Source organism: Miniopterus schreibersii (genome assembly GCF_964146895.1).
Source record: "Miniopterus schreibersii genome assembly, chromosome: 17".
Classification (NCBI taxonomy): domain Eukaryota; kingdom Metazoa; phylum Chordata; class Mammalia; order Chiroptera; family Miniopteridae; genus Miniopterus; species Miniopterus schreibersii.
This window is the reverse complement of record NC_138117.1, coordinates 20,839,548-20,859,346: the sequence shown is the minus strand read 5'-3', so window position 1 is coordinate 20,859,346 and position 19,799 is coordinate 20,839,548. Positions and strand designations below refer to the sequence as shown.

The window sequence follows — 19,799 nt, the reverse complement described above, 5'->3', positions numbered from 1 at the left end:
CTGAAGAACTCTCACTCGTCTCCTTTCATCCAAGGTCTGCCCTCATGCGTTCCAGCAGCGCCCCTTTATGAAAATGTCTCTGCAAGATCAGAGTGGCCGAAAATGGAGCTAGCTTAGTAACGGGCCAGTTTAAAGCAACGCAGGCTCATCCTACTCAGTTGTGGCCCCAGGCCTACTTCTGCCCACGGTTACTTGCAGATTATCTGAGGATTTACAGCCATAACTACAGAGAATAGAGAGTAACACTAAAATGTAAAGATTAAGGTAAATTCTCCATTAGTCCTCTCTGCCCATTTCTGTCAACCCCCACAGTGATATTAAAGTTTAGCCATATCTTCATGCTGACTGATTATTTTGATGTGTTTTTAACATTAACAGCAAAAACAAAACATCGTAACTCTTAATCCCACAATTTTATGATTTTTTTTTAAGTTAAAGCAAATGTCCATCAAGAAGCATGATCTAAAATTTGAACTTTAATTTCGAATATTCCTGTATTCAATAAAAACTTTAAGACTATACACTTTAAAGAGCATTAAAGAGCACGCTCAGAAATACGTCAAAAAAAGTTTTAGAAAAAGAATGATCTAAAAGTCCTTGCCTATTCTCTAGCAGGGTCACCCACCCTGTGATGCTCCGAATCCCTTAACTAAGCAAGAGGCAGGCACTTCACAGCCCACCAGACGGGTGAGGGTGGGATTCTCACGCTACGGCTGCAAACTTGCTCCAGCTGGCCGATGGAGAAACAGGAAGGGCACAAGTTAGCATGTCATTCAAGAAACTCTTAACAGAAAGTTTCCAACATCACTACTTGCACTTCCTCAATGCCTATGACCAAAGCAAACAAACCAAAAACTCTCCAGATCGATACCTTTGGCACACAGCGTAAAACGATTGTTTTTACTCTCACACAGCTCAGTGTTCAAGTCTAAGAGTTCTCCTGAAGTCTGTGGTACAGAATTACTAATGAATTAAACACAGAAGGCAGCAGAGGAGACCAGGCCAAATGTACTATGAAGCAGATCAGAAATATCATGCTCATTAACAAGCATAAAAAAATAAATAAATAGCATGCCCCCTTCAAATAACTGCCTGGGTGATCACTTCGATTCAATCATTAACACAAGATGCAAGAGAACGCCTTCCAGCCATACCCGGCCACCACGCTCAGCATCTAATCCAAACCAGGGGACACCAAGCAGGATGATGGGTGTCCTGTACCTACGTTGACTTCTGACTTTTTTAAATAATTCCCTGGGATTTTGTCAAGTTCCTTCAAGTTTGTGTTTTTTCCTACCATCACCACGTCTAGTGCCAGCCCCTAGAAGGTTCGCCTCTATTAAAAAAAGGAAACCTTACTCGTGGTGGTGCACCATCACCTACTAAAGTTTTGCAAGGCAAAAAGCGCAAGTTTGCTGCTGACTTCCTTCGCTGATAAAAGAGCTGCGTTCAGTAACGGGGAGTAAGGGCCATCTCTTCGTGTTACTTAGAGATTATCTACAGACTGACAGCTGTAACTGCTAAGAATGGAGGATTACATTTAGATGTCAGGATTAAGGCAAATTCTCCTCATTAGGTCTAGCAACGCTTTCCCCCAACTTGTCCCCCCGACCCACTTCCCGATTCTCTTTCCCCAGCTAACTACTGCTCTGCAGGGCCAGATACTGCCTTTCTGAGTGATCAATAAAATGAAGCAGCAGCAGCGACAGGAAAAGCTGAAAGGAAAGGGGGGGGAGTGTGCGTAATAGTAAAAATGAAGGCTTTCTCCCTTACCCTCGGAGAATCGATTTCAAGAAACAGGAATTAGTGACATGGAGATGAAGAGAGATTCTGAGTCAGAGGGGGGGAAAAATAACTACTGAGTAACGACTGAAAGTATTCAAAACCCACGAGAAACCAAAATCTTGAAAACGGCTATAATCCACCTTTCAGAGAAGCTGGCTACTTCTCCCTACAAGACGATAGAAGAGACATTCAGACAGGCGTTCTCTGAAATCCAAATAAACGGAATTTCACTTCACTGATTTATCTTTCCATGAACTGATACCCATACAACACACACCCCCCTCCAACATTATACGTATTGTTGATACACCTTAAAAAAAAAAAAAAGCTACTGCTTTCCCAACCTTACAATGAGAGTACTAACACCCGTCTTAGAGGTTGACGGTCATAATCAGACTGAACGACTTTAAATGTTATTTATCTGCATAAACTTACTTATACCCAGACTTGTTTTCAAAAAGAATTTGAAGCCAGTGCTATGGAAAGAGTCTAGCACTGCTGTTCACTAGGGCAGCCACCAGCCACATCCTGCTGAGCACCTGAAATGCAGCTCAACCAAGATGATGGGCTCTGCATGTAAAACACACACTCGATTTCAAATACCTGTACAAAATATCTCATAAGTGATGGCTGTTGTTGTTTTTTTTACTGATTATGTGTTGGAATAATATCTTGAATACATTGGGTTAATTATATTATTAAAATTAGTTTCGTCAGTTTCTTTTTTTCTTTTAATGTCACTGCTAAAAAATTTAAAATAATACACGTGGCCTGCACTTGTGGCCTGCGCTTGCGACTCCCACTATATTTCAATTGGACAACACCAATCTAGAACATGGTAGGGACATAAAGAAATGACAGCTGCCTCCCACCACATCACCAATCTCTGTCCTTACTACGGTGCTTGGCACACAACGGGCACTCGATAAACATTTCTTTAGTGTAGTTTAACAAAGGCAACCAAGATGCAAGATTAAAATGCAGTATTGAAAAGTGGCTTTGAAAGTAAGCTAAAAAAAAAAAAACAACTTCTTGTTACCCACAATATTTTTGAGAGTCACAGAAAACAATCCTCTTTCACTACAAACAAAAGACACTAAGAGGCAAGGACACCATTTAGCTTGTGGCTCACTCAGCTCATGCTTTCAGACTGTAGGGTGAAAGGACAGATGGAGTAGAATTGTTTCCTTTGCTTTAACTCTACACTTGGTATCTCCCATTTTAACTCTGGCATAAGCCATCTAGGCTGAAACTCTGACCTCTGGCATAAGCCGTCCAGGCTGGAGGCAAACGCGGGGAGGTGCTCATTAAGCTGTCCTGCCTACAAATGGAGGTGGCCAGAGAAAGTACCTTAACGGTCTTCATGAAAAACAACAGGCTGCTGAGCACACTCGACCGACCAGTGACGTCGAGAGCAATCAAGGATGGTCGGCTTGCTTTAACCAAAGGCGTCATGAACAAATAACTAGGGAGCCACCAACACGTGGGAAAAGTGGAGATCTCTCCCACTTCCCTCTCTGAGCGCTGGCGTCCCCGGTTCCACGGATGTCTCACTGTGGGTGCCTGTTCTCTGAACAACCCTGAGTGCCATGTAGGTTACAGATATTTTGTTTCCCCAGTTTCTAAAAGGCATCTTTCGACATGTGGAAGTATAAGTGTGTCAAGAGTGGTATTCATAGAGATACATCTACTTTCTACTAAAGGGGGCCTTTTTCTCTACTTTCTGATCACAATTTGCAAAACGGAGGCTTGAAACACATCAACATTTTCTCCATGAAATTTATTAAGTAGTTGCCAATTACTCTGCGCATATCTGGAACCCTGTGTTTACTGGGTGAAATGAGAGAATGCCAGTAGAATACTGAGTCTACTTGAGATTTACCAGGAAAAAGGTTTTCCCAGAAATGCTGTTTTTTAAAAGAAATTCATAAGATGTCATTGGAAAGACAAAAGAACTGGAGAAGTTGCACCCCTGATTCTTTTGGGTCTTTTTTTTACTTTTAACCTCCTAGGGGAAAACTGAGACACAGAGAAATTATTATCTATTGCCTCAATCTCAATGGTCCTTTAAATTTTTTCTGCTTCTGTGCTCCTTCACCACAACCAGATTTCAGAACCAAATTAATGAAAGGGGCACAAATGTATCCAAAATATACACAATCTGAGGACACAATGTTGAAGATTCTGAAACTACTTTAAGAACTTGCTCATCGGTGAGTGTAATTCATGAACCGAGATAGCTGTGTAGACTCGTGCAATGTAAGTTACTCAGAAACTCAGGGATTTGCCCGTAACCTGAAGGGCAATCCACTTAACCCGTCTTTCTCAGACAAGCTCCTCAAAGGAACAGCACGAAGTCTGTGCTTTCCCCTCCTAGGTGTTCTCACCTCCGCCCCCCGGTGCACTGATAATTGCTCCATTCTCTGCTCTCAACCACTCTCAGGCGCTGCAAAGTGTGTTCCTGCCAAAAACCTGCCAGTGCGTCCCGCGGACATGGGACCTGGTCTAAGCTTCTCACCAGGACTACCAAGGCCCCACAGGGGTCTGACCCTGCAGCCTTCTCTCTCACCCCAACCCCTATTCCTAAGCCTTAGATTCTTTCTCCTCCCCCTTTACACCCATTTTCCCCCCAACTTGGCCTATCCTTCCCATCAGCCGAGACGTCAACGTCACGTAACCCAGAACACCCTCCCAGACCTCCGCCTCGCCCACTGAAGCACGCTGTGTTTGTCTCTACAGTGCGCTTTTCCTGGCAGATGCTTGCCTGTGCTTCCTCTCCCACCCCCCCCCCCACACCCCGCAAGATCTCTCTCTATGACCCCCAATGAGCAGTGCGTAGGGAGCCACGGTATTTGATAACTGTTTCCTGAAACAAAGGAAAACAAAGTCCAACTCCCACAATAGTTAGCACTGAAACAAGTGCTTGAGACTGTTTTTTAAACTTTGCAACAAGCACTTCTGAACATGTGCCAATGATAATGTGTCTCCCATGTTACTGCTAATCTCACTTTGTCTCTAACCAGAAAGGCCTATCAAGCCTCATTTTAGAGATAGTGCAACTGAGGCCCTGAGGTTAAGTAACCTGCCCAAGGTCACGGGGTCAGTAATCATCGGTGGTGCTTCTATTCCAAAGCCTGCACTCTTCCTGTCATTCCAGGGGTTCTCAGGGTGGACACTGGGGGCTCTGGGGGTTGTGAGCTCAGAACTGGTTTTATAGTGACACTGAGATGTGATTTCCTTTCACTCTCGTTCTCTCCAAATGTAAGCAGATTTTTCCAAAGGCTCATGGCCTGCAAGCAGACTGTATGCAGAAACAGATGTTAGTAGTTGAGAGAATGTAAAGCAATGTCATTAATTATTTTTCATTTAAAAATGTTATTTATGTTGACACAGTGGCTTATTATTTTTAAATGATTAATGAATAAATATTTCAAATTGTCCTCAGTTTAAGTTTCTAAGACAGTCAATATCAACACATATAACCCACATAAACAAAGAATCCTCGGAGTCCTTAATAATTTTTAAGAGTATAAAGGGACCTGAGATGAAAATGTTCAGGAACCACTGTCCTGATCAACTACTGAAAAAATATATTTTATAAGTAAATTTTATAAGTAATCAGGACAGTCCTGAGCTTCCATTAAATACGCCCACAACCACCATTAACATTAGAGACCAGTGAGCTCTGACCTTTCTGCTCTCATGCTTTCCTTTGTTGACTCTTCCATATAAAGTTAAATTTATCTTTAAACATACTTCATTGTGCTACATAATTTAGAAAATATCTGTTCAGAAGCCATGAAACATTTTTAAAAGTTAACTTCTATTTTTAAAAAGTGAAAGACTTGAGATAAAAAAGTGAGCGAGCCTGACTGTCACCCTGCAGCTCAGTGCATCAGTACGTCAACCTGCTCTGGTAGGGCTTCAACCACCGTTCCGTCGTGTATGACATGCAAAATAATTTGGGTAGTTCTAAAAGCAAAACACGATTAGATAGATATATCTGCTGGAGTAGAGTGTGAGTGGTTCGCAGGGACAGAGAGGTTTGAGGCTCCTGTGATAGCATTATTCCCATCACGCCCGGCAACATGGGCTAAGGGGGGGGGGGGGGCTTTGCACAAATCAAATCGCAGTTAGTGTTTTATAACTAAGGGTATAAATTTCATAATATTTAAGCTGTTCCTTAAAAATAAAAGTAATTTTACGTTGTATTTACATGGGAAAGGACATAATTATAAGTTAAGGCTTGCGCTGCAGGAGATCAGAAAATCAACCTAGAGGAGAATTACCATATGCGTACACACCACAGGCCGGACGGGATACCAGGCATGTGGTGCTTATTACCCCACTTGATCTCAACACCCTTTGGGGTGGGTATGGTTTTACTGACAAAGAATCTGACATTCAGAGAGGTTGAGTATGTTGCCCAAGGCCCCCACGCTAATAAACAGTAGAGCTGGGACTCAAACACCTTTCTGACTTTAAAGTCTACGCTCCTCCCAAGACTTTACACCTCCTCAGTATTATTTTCAGAACTGAGAGTTTCAGAATCTGAAGGGGATGAAAAGTTAAGCAGAAATAAGAAAGCAAATGCCGTGAGTGACATTTGAAAACTCAGCTGAACTTCCACAACGATACTACTTCGCGTGTACTTGTTTACACCCCTCACCCAGGTCCGCGTTTGCGTGTAATGGCACGCTAGAGAAGCTGGGGCCGGAGAAGGTAAATATACCTGGTGTGCCCAGCATCTGGCCAGCATCTGGCCAGGGCGCAGCACACAGAGACCGTCCAGCGTCCGGTGGCGCACCACGCACTCATATGCACCCTCTGAAATGGCCGTTGAGAAACATCTGCGCTCTCAACACTTGGGAAAGCTGGAGATCATCAATTCCCATCCAGGAATCAGATTACAGTCACAGGGTGTCTCCCACAACCTGCGCTTGCCCTCCAGTGAGAAAAGTCGACGCTGGGGCAGGACGAATCTACCACCACTGCTCTGAGAAGATGCCTTGCTGAATAAGAAACTTCCCAAGGAACAAGAAAAGAACAATTCCTGGCCCTGGCTGGTGCCGGCCCACACTCCCAAGGGTCCCGGGTTCCATTCCCGTTAAGGGCACATACCTGGGTTGCCCGTTCCCTCCCCGGCCCCAGTCTGGAAGCGTGCAGAAGGCAACCAATCGATGTGTCTCTCACAGGGATGTTCTTCTCTCTCCCCCCCCCCTCCCTTCCACCCTCTCTAAAAAAAAAAAAAAACAATGGGAGAAAATATCCTTGGGTAAGGATTAACAAACAAGCAAACAAGAAAGACAGAGAGAAATAAATTATTTTTTAAAAAGAATTCCTAGAAAAGAGGTCACATTCATTCCTGCCCTAGAAGCTGCCCCCAGGTTCACAGACCTCAGGAACGGCAGGCCTCGGGGCCAGCACTGTGGTCAATTTTGAAGGACATTTTGCCATGAAGCTGAGATAAAAGGGAAACAAATAAGCTAGGCCTGATCTTCATTCCTTCCTTTGCCCTTCTTTTCCTGAGGCCCTCTGCTCCCAGCATCTTGTCGGACCACCTTTCTGACATCCCCCACACGCCGTCTACCCTGGGCTGCAGCTCAGGAGGAGACAGGAAGCGGCTCCCCGGGCAGCAAGCAGGGCGGCTCCCACTGACCCCTCGGCTCCTGAGAATCCGCAAGTGTGCCTGACCTCAGAGGGCAGCTTCCCCAAACCCCTGCATGTCCTGTGCCCTGAGGTTCTCCCTGACCTCCATTTCCCCAGTCCTGTGTCTCCCTCCCAAATCCCTGAAGCTGAATTTTCTGAGTCTCTGTTCTAAATGCCTCTCCAAGCCCTGGCCGGATAGCTCCGTTGGTCAGAGTGTTGTCTCGATTCACCAAGGCTGCGCATCCTGTCTCCGGTCAGGGCACATATAAGAATCAATCAATGAACGCATAAGTGGAACAACAAATCGATGTCTCTCTCGCTCTCAAATCGATAAATAAAAAATACATAAAAATAAAAAATAAATGCTTCCCCAGCTGTGATGCCCCAAAACGGCTTTGCTTCCTGACCACAAGCCCTTTTACTTTCACATTGCTTCAATCCCGCCTGTTCCACTCTCCGATCCCTGGTCTAAACTGTCCTCACAGGCCTGGACCACAGGCTCAGAATTCATCTTCTGGTTCCTGTGGACCGTCTAATCGATTTCACTGGCTCCCCACTGAAGTCCGAATTCCTTAAAACAGAATAGCAAGACCTGGCCCTCTCCTGCACTAAGCTTGACTCCCCGTGCCCCAGTTAACCAATCATCCCCCAACCCGAAATGTCACCCTCGGTGCACTCTCCATGGCTAAGTCCCAGTCAAATTCCAAGCACCATCATGCACCCCTGGACGCTTGTCACATAATCACGTGCGGTCTTTCACTCTGCTTCGTACGTTCACATGTTGGTCCTGTCTCCCCAAACTGGTTGAAGTTCATCAAGAACAAGCATTGTGTTCTGCAACTTTGAAGCTTTATGTGTATTTTTAAAACAGAGAGGAAGAGAGAAATAGAAAGAATAGAAGAAAAAGGAGAAGAAAAAGACATTTGTCCAGTGTCGGCCTCCTGCTGGAAGTGACAGCAGACCCTGCAGGCAGGGACCTGCGCTTAGTTACCTTTGCATTCTTAGCACACAGCACAATTCCTGGGACAGGAGGACCCGAGGCTTTCTGAATAGCTGAATAAATGCATAAGTTAGTAAGTGACAGAGTAAATAAAGGGAGAAATAGTAAAAAAAAAAAAAATGAAATTCTGGGGCAGCTTAACAAGATCAAAATTAAGAATCTCGTAATAAAAATGCTTTGCATGAAGTTTAAAGGAAAAGTCTGTTAGATTAAGTCCACAGAGTTACGTTTTATACCACAAGGCAGGCAGGGTCAGAGTTCTCTTACCTGAGGCACAGGCACTTTCTGCGGGGTGTTCTGGGGTGATGGGTGGAGCTGTGCCCAAGGCTGGTGATGCGGGTGTGGGGGTGAAGACTGGTGGTGCAAGCCCGGGTGGGGCTGCATCGGAGGACAGGTTGGCAACTGCTGAAAAGACGGCTGCTGGCCAGGGTGCTGCTGGCCAGGTAGCAAACGTTCCTGGATTGCTTGTGGATCTGCAAGGCCAACACCGGGACAACCATTTGGTCTCATGTGCCCGGCCAGCTCCCTCGGTGCTGAGGACATGCCCATGAACGGACGAGACTGCTGCATGTTTCTGGGGCCCATATTCCTCTGTCCGATTCCCATGGCACCAGGGGGCTGGTGAGATGGCTGAGGGTGGGGCATATTTGGATAACTGCCAACTTCCATTGGTATCCCAGCACTCCCGGGCCTGACTTGCGGAGGAGGGGTGCCTGCTGGGTTACTCATCGCTTTCATGGGTGACATGGGAGGTGGAGAGGCGTAAGTTCCCTGAGGCTGTGAAGGATGCATAGTTTGTGTGTTCATTTGGTTAAGTGAGCCGCTGGGGTGGATGGGCTGCTGGTGCATTAGTCCCTGACCACTGTTCGACGGGAACCCTACAGCATTGGTGTATCTGGGTACGGACTGATTCATTGGAGTATTATTCGTAAGGCCTAAATTTTGATTCATCCCTGTATTGTTAACTAATCCCTGATTTAGGTTACTGTAAGGATATCGAGAATACTGCCCTGAGTTGTTTATAGTAGGTGAGGGGACTGTCTGGCTCCGAGAACTAAAGTTAAGGGTTTGTGGCCTGACAGCCCCTTGCTGAGGAGGATTCGGGGAGAATCTGGGACTGTGGGCAACGGATTCTCCATGGAGAGCAGTGGGGGGGTGGTGGTGGAACTGCTGCACTGAGTGACGTAAGGAAGGCGCCATGCCGGGACTCTGCTGGGGCACGTGGGACAGGTGGCCGGGTCCTGAGGTGGCAATGAAAGGGTTCCCCTGATTGAGGCCCTCCTGGCCTTGGGAAAACTGGCTCATCCTCTGCTGCGGCTGACCGTGCTGCTGCATGGAAAAGTCCCCGCGGGCCAGGTAGCTGCCCATCGGCGGCAGGTGCTGCGGGTGGCCCTGGGCGGGGGGCCCCGGCGGAGCCGGCTGGGGCGGCTGGGGCGGCTGCGGCTGCTGGTAGGGGGCTCGTGTCTGGTCCGGGACCTGAACGGCCCGGGGGCCCCACATGGAGCCACTGTCCACGAAAGACTGCCCATGCCTTTCGTTCTGCATGCCAGGGTAGACGCCCATCGGGCCGCCGCCGCCGCCGTGAGGGACCTGGGGAACGGGAGGGGTGTGGTACTGCGAGTGGGGGGACGCGAGTCCGTTCCCGGGGCCGCCGGTCATCATTCTGCTCGGCTGGTCCATCAGGTGCAACTTCTGCTGCTCATACTGATTATAGTGATCGAAATGGGTCAGCTTGGTTTGATTCTGATTAGTGGAGGGATGATGGAGGGACGGCTGCAGAGAGGCAAAGCCCTGGTCCATGGGCATCTGCTGGCCCATGGGGTTCACTGGATTTTCAGGGTAACCACAATCGCCGAGGCCTTCGAGGCCTTCACTGAAAATATTCCCATCCTCACCGAAAAGACTCATCATTCCCGGGTCCGCCATCTTCTGCCGACACACGGCTCCTTCCTCCAAACTACCGCTCAGGAGCCTGTCTGTGCTTCACTTCACTGAGGTGTTCGTCCTCAACGCCGGTAATCCTTAACTAATCTTCTTCACGTCATTCCATATTTCCTTAATGCTCTTGGACCCTGCAGTGTCAGGCAAAGTCTGGACAGAGGTCCTGGAAGGGAGCGGGAGGCGGGGAGGGGGAAGGGAGAAAGAAAACAAAGAATTAGGAACAAATGACGAAAACTGCCAGTATTTTTTACACATCTGAATTTGGTTTCCATCAACAGTACTAATCGAGCCCCCTTGCCGAGCTGTATTTTCTAAATCTAGTTCACTTTAAGAGAAACTCATTAGCTTCTACCAGGAGCATTATTATGATCGGTTACTTAGAAAGCAAGCAAAACACTAACCTTAACCTTAAATTAATCCATTCACTACACTTCCTAGCGTTCCATTCTTGGATGGAACAGAACAAAAGAACACAACATGAAGCAGCAGCAGCTGCCACAGCAGGCAAGCAGATGCATGAATATAGCCAAGCCGCCCATCTGCTGAACTACAGCCCTGGAAATGCTCTGGTTACCAACAGCCCGCCCTTAACCGTATTCCCCTGAGCGGTGTAATCAGATGAGCGGCCGCGGCACCGAGGGCTGTGAAAAGCTCAGCTCGGTTAAACTGACTGGAGGATTATACAAATACCGAAATCAGTCATTTCCTACAAATTAGATATTTGCGGCCCACGTACAACTATCTAACAGCAACAGAGGCGTCGGATGAAAAAGCGTTCATCACGACGCAGGAGAGCAAGTTTACAGGGTAAAATAAATTCCTAATTTCATAACGTTAAATGGCAGGAATATACAAGACTCAGACAGGACCAGAAGAAAAGCTCTCATGTTCCAAGAGAACCGGCCTCTCTTGCGGCCCTGGGCCTACCCTGTTCCCGGCCTGCCCCGCGGGCAGAGGGGGTCCGATCACAGGCCCCTTCTTCACCCAGCGGCACCGGCTCTGGTGATGAACCAGGGGCCCATGTGGCCACTCAGGCTCTAGCTGGAAGGGCAGATTCTACTGTTCTCATCAATAGAAACAGAAAACTTTCCCCCAAACTGGTCAGAACTGAAAATACTTTTAAAACAATGAAGTTCAAAATACCCAAGCAGCCCTACCCTTGTCTTAACCTCTTTTGGGACAACGCAGGACATGAGCAGGTAGGGGGCAAAGGGGGCGGGCACATCCGTCAGCACACTGTGCTCATGGCACACGTTATACACTATCCAATGGTCCGCAATTTATTCAAACAGTTCCTAACAGTTCCTAATCTGTGTCCGATTAAAATAACCGATGTATAGAGTATTTCAACAAGCAAAACAGGAAAGTTTTGTTGAATGCTAATTAAATGAACAACTTAATAAAGAACTAATTCACAGGAAAAATGTCTGAAATCCTAAACATCTTTGGAATTTAACTCATTTTTTCCCTCTTTCATAAGCACATTAAGCATTGTGTGATACTTGCCCAACTTGAAAAAACAATGTCTATGGAAGAATTTCCAAAGTGATGTTATGAACAGGCTCAGTCATAAATTCCACTGACACACTTCTCTGTGAGCATGAGGATGAACGGGCCACTGCTGAGGGCTTACCAATAAGACAGATAAAAAATCGGTTCCTGCCTGCCCTATTCTAACATATTCCTAACAAGGGGAGAATTTTGCTTACAGAGAATGTAAACATCATTCCTGTTCACTGTCAGAACTACAGACATAACACCTGAGGGGGTCTCTGGGTCTATAGTTTTCAGGTGACAGCTGTCAGCTAAAGGCAAAGGTCTCCTCACTCTGCCGCTAACTGCCATGAATTTTCTGATGTACATTCTCCAAAAACATGGGTCAGATGGGTGAAAATGAGATGAGCACGAAAGCCATTTTACTTACAGACACGCTGCTTTACTACACAACTACTTCAAAATCCAAAAGAGAGAGAATGGAAATCTCCAGTGTCAAATAAAACAAATACATATAAATTAAATTTACTCCTAAAAAGCCTAAGCAGTCAGTCTTCATTATTCAAGGCTCATTCTAGCTTTCAAGGAAATAAATACTGAAATGGACTTGATAATAGCTTAAACCAGCCACGCAGACTAACCACTTACCAAAATAACCTTTCAAATTAGCTTAGGGAAGGTAATGTCTACTTGTATGTCCTGGACGGCCTTGCTTTTATAGGATAACGGCTTCACCCTCCAGGGTCTACCCCATGCCACTGAGGAAATGCTACTGACTGGATGCAGCCAGCTCTGGGGAAAGGAGCCCAGAGGCAGGGGATGGTCAGGTCCACTCACTCGGGCAGAGGCACAGCCAGCCTGGAGAAGCAGCAACGGAGTTGAGCAGAAAGGGAAACAGAACTTGCCTACAGGCGTGGGAATGGACAAAACAGAACACTCACTGAAAGTAATCCTACCTGACACTTGGGCTTCCACTTCCCTCCTCCCTGCCACTGAGAGTCCATTTCCCAGTGGCATGAAAAACAACAGCATTACCTGGAATCAAGCAAACACGCTGCCCACCACAACTGGGACCACAATCAGGTGAGCTCCAGGCGGAGTTGTTCAAAAACCATGGCTTTAGTCTGTCATTAGTGGCTGCTCACACTTGCTCGGACAGCCACCACCGCCTCCCTGCCCCTTTCCTGACCTCAAGACTCGGCTGGCGACTATGCTAGGAATCCATCTGGTGGCTGGATTTCATATTTCTCATTTGAGCTAATCTAATTAATTTATTTTGGTCTTTTTTAATTTGATCAAGACCATTTGAATACCCACATTTCCAAGTCACAGCTGCAACATATAATTTTGTTTCTATCAAAGATGTTCATTTAAAACTCCTTTTGGAAGGTTGCTCCCTTCTCTACGTTTCTATGTTCATATCACACTATTCAATGAGCCGTCAAATCAGAAAGAACCATGTATGTAATTTTAAAATTTCTAATAGGCACATTTAAAAAGTAATCCCAAAAAGGGTGAAATTAATTTTAATAATAATTTTTATTTAACCCAATACATGCAAAATATTATCACTTCAACATGCAATCAATATTAAAAATGAATAAAATAGTTTACATTTTGTGTTACTGAGTCTCTGAAACCCAGTATCTATTTCACACCAGCATATCTCAATTTCTATTGGCCACATTTCAAGTCAAAAGTGTATACACATGGAGGCAGTGGCTAACATACTGAACAGCAGTTACAGGTTGTTAAAAAGAAAAAACAGAAATACAAGTTTGGGATGTTATCAAATAATTCTCATAATTATCACTTGGATAATAAATATTCAAGTTGTAGTTATGTTTGATTTGGCATTAAATAAAAACCAAGTTAAATCTCAAATCACATTTTTTATTCAAATCATATTTACTGAGCACTTTCTATGATCCTGGCTGGCACTGGTATAGGCGCTGCAGATGTCTGAATAAAAACAAATAAAATTCCCTCGTCTTCATGGAACTTACATTTATCTGTAAGTGATGAACCCCTTGAATAAGAATTAAGAGATGGGGGTTACGTTATAAAAATAAGGATATCACCCTGGGCAGGTGGCTCAGTTGGTTGGAGCATCTTCCTGTACACCAAAAGGTTTGGGGTTCGATTCCTGGTCAGGGCACATACCTAGGTTTCAGGTTCAATCCCCAGTCAGGGTGGGTACAGGAGGCAACCAACTGACGTTTCTCACACCAGTGTTTCTTTCTCTCTTTCACTCTTTCTCTCTCTAAAAAAAATCAGTGGAAACATATCCTTAAGTGAGGAGTAAAAAAAAATTTAGGATATAATTTGACAAAATATTTCTTAGCAATTTATGACAGCAAGTGTTTTAACTATGTGTGATATTATATAGTAAACAGTACAGATATATAGAATGAAGATGGTAATTTACGTTTCTGCTCGGTGCCCTACTGGCAAGTATTTTCTGAGACAAGAACAAAGTTCAGAAGATGCACGTGTCTGGGGGTGAAGTGGGGCCACAGGAGACAGTTCTGCTAACTGAATCATCTCCCCTGCAGAGGCTCACTGTGGAACCAACTGAACATTTAGAGCTGGCCAGCCCTTTGAAGAACTTCTAGTCCAAACCCTTCTTCATTTAACAGGTGAAAAAACCCTTTTACAGACTGAGAAGAGTGAACCTCTTCCACAAAATATTTTAAAGGAAATCATTCCCAAAGATGAAAGAAAACTGTATAGATGAGAGGGCACCTTACTAGGGATGGCAAAATAGTAAAGGCCCAAACTGGGTCCATTTTACTCAGAGATAAGTCACTAAAACAATTACTGAGGCTAGCAAACAGAAGAGTTTCCTTCAAAAAAATTTTTTTATTTATACTATCTCTACCTTTTAGGAAGCATCACATATTAGCACCACATTAAAGCTATTAAGTTAATTTTATTGGAAATGAGCAGGATAAAAAGTAGGCAGATCTAAAAAACAAGTAGCCCGGCCAGGCGTGGCTCAGCGGTTGAGCATCGACCTAAGATCCAGGAGATCGGGGTTCGATTCCCGGTCAGGGCACATGCCCGGGTTGCAGGCTGTGGCTGATCAAAGACTTTCTCATCATTGATGTTTCTATCTCTCTCTCTCCCTCTCCTTTCCGCTCTCTGAAATCAATAAAGATATATTAAAAAATAAATAAATAAATAAATAAATAAATAAATAAAATAAAAAACAAGTGAACAGTACATATAATGGGAGATGGAAGCAAAGGGTGTACAGCAAACCAAGATAAAAAAATAAGTTGTGTAAAAATGTGTATTAATATTTTGAAGTGAATTTCTGGCCTCCCAAAACTTACGCAGACAAATGTTTAACTACAGTGTAGTCCTGTTTTAATTTGGTATCACAGTGACCTGGAAAGCTAGCAAGAAAAGAGGTGAATACAAAAACTTTTCACATGCAAAACACTTCCTACAGCTCAACTGCTTTTTACCCAATTGTGTAAGTAGAATGTCATCCAAAGGAGGTTTTTTCCTAAACATCCAACACGTGGGCAAGTGCAAAGTAAAAGGATGACAGCCTTTCGGATGCTGAAGATTATTACTGTTCTACAGCTTCACTTCTAGTTGTTCTCTTTAAACTTCTCTCCGCCACCTCCAAGGAACCTGGGGTATAGAACATAACTGTGACAATGATGCTTGGGACCCGCTGGAGCATGTATGTGTCAGTATTTCCAAGGAAGCTAGCAATTGGAAAGACACACATCACCACCCTCAGCACAAGCCATAAAGAAGTCTTTCGATTGTTAAGGGTACAAATCATATAGAGAGGAAGGAGGCCTGGCAGAGTTGCTCAGTTGGTTAGAGCGTTGTCCCGACTATGCCATGGTTGTGGACTCGATCCCATCAGGGCACATACAAGAATCAACCAATGAATGCATAAATAAGTGGAACAAATTGATGTTTCTCTGTTTTTCTCTCTCTCTTTCAAATCAATCAATAAGAGGGGAAGGATCCAAGAGCTGATAGGTGAACACACAGAAGATAAACGGCTCAGCACTGCTGAGTTTCTATTCAAAGTGGAAGTCCTTTCAGCTAAACCCTGAAGCCTGTGGACAGCAATCCCCACTGGTGGCCCCCAACAGCAGCTGGGGGAAAGGGAAACCTAGCCAGGGCCAAGGCTTGCCATGGAAGAAGGAATCGGTCCAAGGGACAACGACCCAGATAAAGAATCAGAAAATGCCTCCGAATTACCAACATCAGCTCACCACAAGTCAGCTCCAGATCTGCCACCTGGAGCAGATGATACCCACCCTGAACCCCTGGACAAGACGACACTTTCTTCCTCATTAGTACACATGGGGGGGGGGCAGTTCGCCCTGACTGTGCTGTCCTACTCAGCAGCAACTAGCCACATGCCATTTAAATTAATTAAAACTAAATAAAATTTAAAATTCAGTTGCTCAGTTGCACAAGCTACATTTCAAGTGCTCAAGAGCCACATGGGGCTGGTGGCTACTGTGCATACATGGAACAATTCCATCACTGCAGAAAACTGTATGGACAGTGCGGCTATCTATTTCTTCTTAGAGGTAACATTTTTAGATAAAGACCATATCGAATGATAGAAATTCTCTTTGATGAAAAATATTTTCTCCTGCTCAGAGATGAGTATTCTTTCAAAGGTCTACACCCACCCTCACAACGAAATTTACAGTATTATTTCCATACATCATATTCAACCTATAAAATATCTCCTTTCTGTATTATCTCCCAACATATATTTCTATTGCTTAATAAATAATTTTTATTATGATAGGAACGATTCTCAACTATACAAAATTCAGGCACTTAGGAATAGTTTATTTCAAGATCCTTTTCACTTATAATTGCCATATGACCACTGCCCTTTAATAATTTGCAAGCTCAATTTTTACAACTAAAAAATCTGCATAACCATAGTAAAGTTCACTATTTTTCTTAGTGGCTTTGTACCTTATTTTCATTCGCTATTTTATTGGAAAAGAATGTGAAGTCCTTCAGAAGGTCTATAGGAATCCAGGCACCAAATGAAAAAAAAAAAAAAAGTATAAGAATTGCATTTATAGTTAGCTTCCATTTATATCACTAGGTAATCTCCAATTTTGCTGATATTAACTGAAGATATGTATGTGTATCTTAATAGGGAAAACTATGCTTGGAATTGATGCTGGATAGAGTAATGCTATGCTTTATGTCAGCATTCCCTATAGCAGCTGACAGTATGTCCATCCACACCTCCGACCCAGCCAAAGGATGAAGTAACCCTCAATCCTTCCCATCAGTCATTCATTTAAAAAATATTTAATGAGTGCCTGCTTTGCATGAAGCATTTCACAGAGTTGAATACAGATGCGGCTCCTTGTCCTGTCCAGCTCACTGTTCTAGTAAGTGCTCCAGATACCCCGCACGTTCAGCCCACCCACCAACCTGCTGATCTGCCTCCCACCTACCTCACAAGCCTGCCTCCTCTCTATTCACACTACCCTCTAGTGAAATCAGGCCTTCAGGGTTTCGTGAAGGGCCAAGCACTACAGGCTGACAGGGTCGCTCAAGTCCAGTCTCAACACATCCACACAGCTGATGGAATGACCTTCTAGAACACAAAATGCGTCATGTCTCTCCCCTCGTTAAAATCCTTAAAGGAGTTGCCATAGCTTTCAGCATCCAGTCCAAATGCTCCAGCTCGGTGGAAGGCACTCTGCAGTCAGATCCCCAAATTCCCTTCCCTCTGCGCATGAAACACATTTACCCAGACCAGCTCTGTCAAACCACTGCAAGTTTACTGACAACGATGCATTCGCTTCCTCACACCTTCCTCACCTCCACACCTGCCTGTCTACCCCCACACTCCCCGGCCTCTTTAAGTCTCGGTTCTTTTGTCACCAGCCATCCAGGGGAGCTTCCTGACCCTTGGCCCTCCCCTCCTCAGGCTGATTTTGAAATCCTCCGTAGAATTTCCACTGCACCAGGAGCAGGAGCTAAAAAACCAAATACATGGTGTTCTTGTTTGTTTACCTGCCTCTCCCCCTGCAGATGAGAACCTTGCAGTGTGAAGGGGGTCCTGGGACCATGGGCACCCCTCTAAGAGCTGGTGAGAGACGCAGACCTCCTGACCTAGAATCTGCATTTATTAACGAGGGCCCCTGGTGATTCCTGCACATGTGAAAGGTCAGGAGTCCTGCTCTCAGGCGCTGAGCTCCTCTTTATGATAGCTCCAAGCACCCCTCAATTAATGGGAGAATAAATAATCAAGAAGAAACAAATCGTCCCAAAGAATTACAAAGCAAGTGATACAAAGACATGCAATCTTCCATGTAAGGAAAAGGTAGTCTTGGCATTCATAACTGACAAAAAATGAATAACCCTTATCCAAAGAATTATGAATAACCCTTAGTGACAACTTTTAATCTGTAATGTTTTACAAGAAGTGGACATCTAAAAGTGGCTTAATTTTAAAGATACCTCCATCTGCTTGCCAATCATTTTTGCAAGACAAAAAAAAAACGCAGTTAACATTAATATCTAATGCTATGTTACATAACACAGTATTTCACAGGTTTCTTGCAGAAATCATTCAGTTATTTCTACATAACTTTGAGGAGTCTAAATATTCTGAGCTGCCTTTCAGATAAAGATGATTTTTGCTACCTAAGAGTGATGGGGCTAATATGTTTTCTTTCAAGGCAACTAATGAAACAGCACTCAACTACAGTTTATACTAAGGGCATGGTCACAGCACTAATATTTTTTTTCCTAAATGGGTCAAAAGGCACATATTGTCCTATATGTAAGATGTGTCACTAAAGCACAAGAATCATGGAAATCAATGTCCTTTAGAGAACCTTTATACCCTGCAATTAATTGTTGAAATATCACCTCCTGAAATTAACTCCTTTGAAGACTAAAGCCCTGAGAAGATGGCCAGCAGACAGCTGACCTGCTTGTCCCACCACAGGCCAGGAAAACGCATCCAGGGTGGTCTTTCCATTCAGAGCTTAGTGTGGTCCAGCAATAGACCAGTCAGTACGCATTCTAATAACACTGCAGTACTCTACATTAAATGGCAGAAGATGTATATACATGTCTGTACACAGCATATCTACATATGTAAATAAGGTATGAATCTATGTCAGATACGTGGATCTATCCCATATCTTTTTACTGCTATAATTAATTTTATTATAGGAAGAGAGAAAGCAAGTAAAGATAGGTCCAAAAATAAGTAAGTAAAAACTTTTTGGTGTAATTTAGTTGGGGTAGGGAAAAATTAAACTTCAAAAATCTATCTCAACACACTTGAAAGATGTTTATAGTTCAGACCAACAGAAGGATAATATAAATTTTACAAAATTTGGAGATTGCTAGTGTGCCTTGCTTTAAAATTGTAAAATATCCTGGGATGATTTAAACAAACAAAACTTGGTTGGTCTATAAAGGCAAATGACGCCACATGTTTATTAACCTAATAAAAAAAAAAAACACCATTTGGAAACATTTTCCCACTCACTCTAGACATAGTTCAAGCTACTGACTTCACACACACACACACACACACACACACACACACACATCTGGGTGATATCAAACCTACACAAAGTGAGAGGACAGAAGGAGGGAAGAAAGGAGCAGTGGGGCCACCCTCTTTCTGTCCAGGGGGGTCCTGGCAGAAACTCCTCAAAGCTGCCCCTACACCAGGAAGGATGCCCAAGTGGGACAAGAGCAACATGCTGAGGGGCTGGAAAGTAACAAACAGCCAAATGGTCTCGTAAGAACCATGCTTTTTGTACGCCTTTACTATAGCTGTCGCTGATTCACTAACCGATCCGGCAATTTCCTACATTCTTTTGCATTTTAAAAGGTTCTGGAAAGAGGAAAAGGGGATCTTGTCTCATATTCTCGGAGAGTTTAA

The 19,799-nt window shown here is 44.2% G+C and overlaps 1 protein-coding gene across 2 annotated transcripts in view; it reads right to left on the bottom strand.

Annotated features, from left to right (window-relative positions):
- The window catches only part of CHD7 (chromodomain helicase DNA binding protein 7), a 178,062-nt gene that overhangs the window by 107,574 nt on the left and 50,689 nt on the right, over positions 1-19,799 (bottom strand). For both annotated transcript variants that reach the window (XM_081117201.1, XM_081117202.1), the window contains exon 2: positions 8,702-10,538. In XM_081117201.1, coding sequence (XP_080973327.1) covers positions 8,702-10,360 — 1,659 coding nt within the window. In that variant the 5' untranslated portion in view covers positions 10,361-10,538. The remainder of the gene's footprint in view (positions 1-8,701; positions 10,539-19,799) is intronic.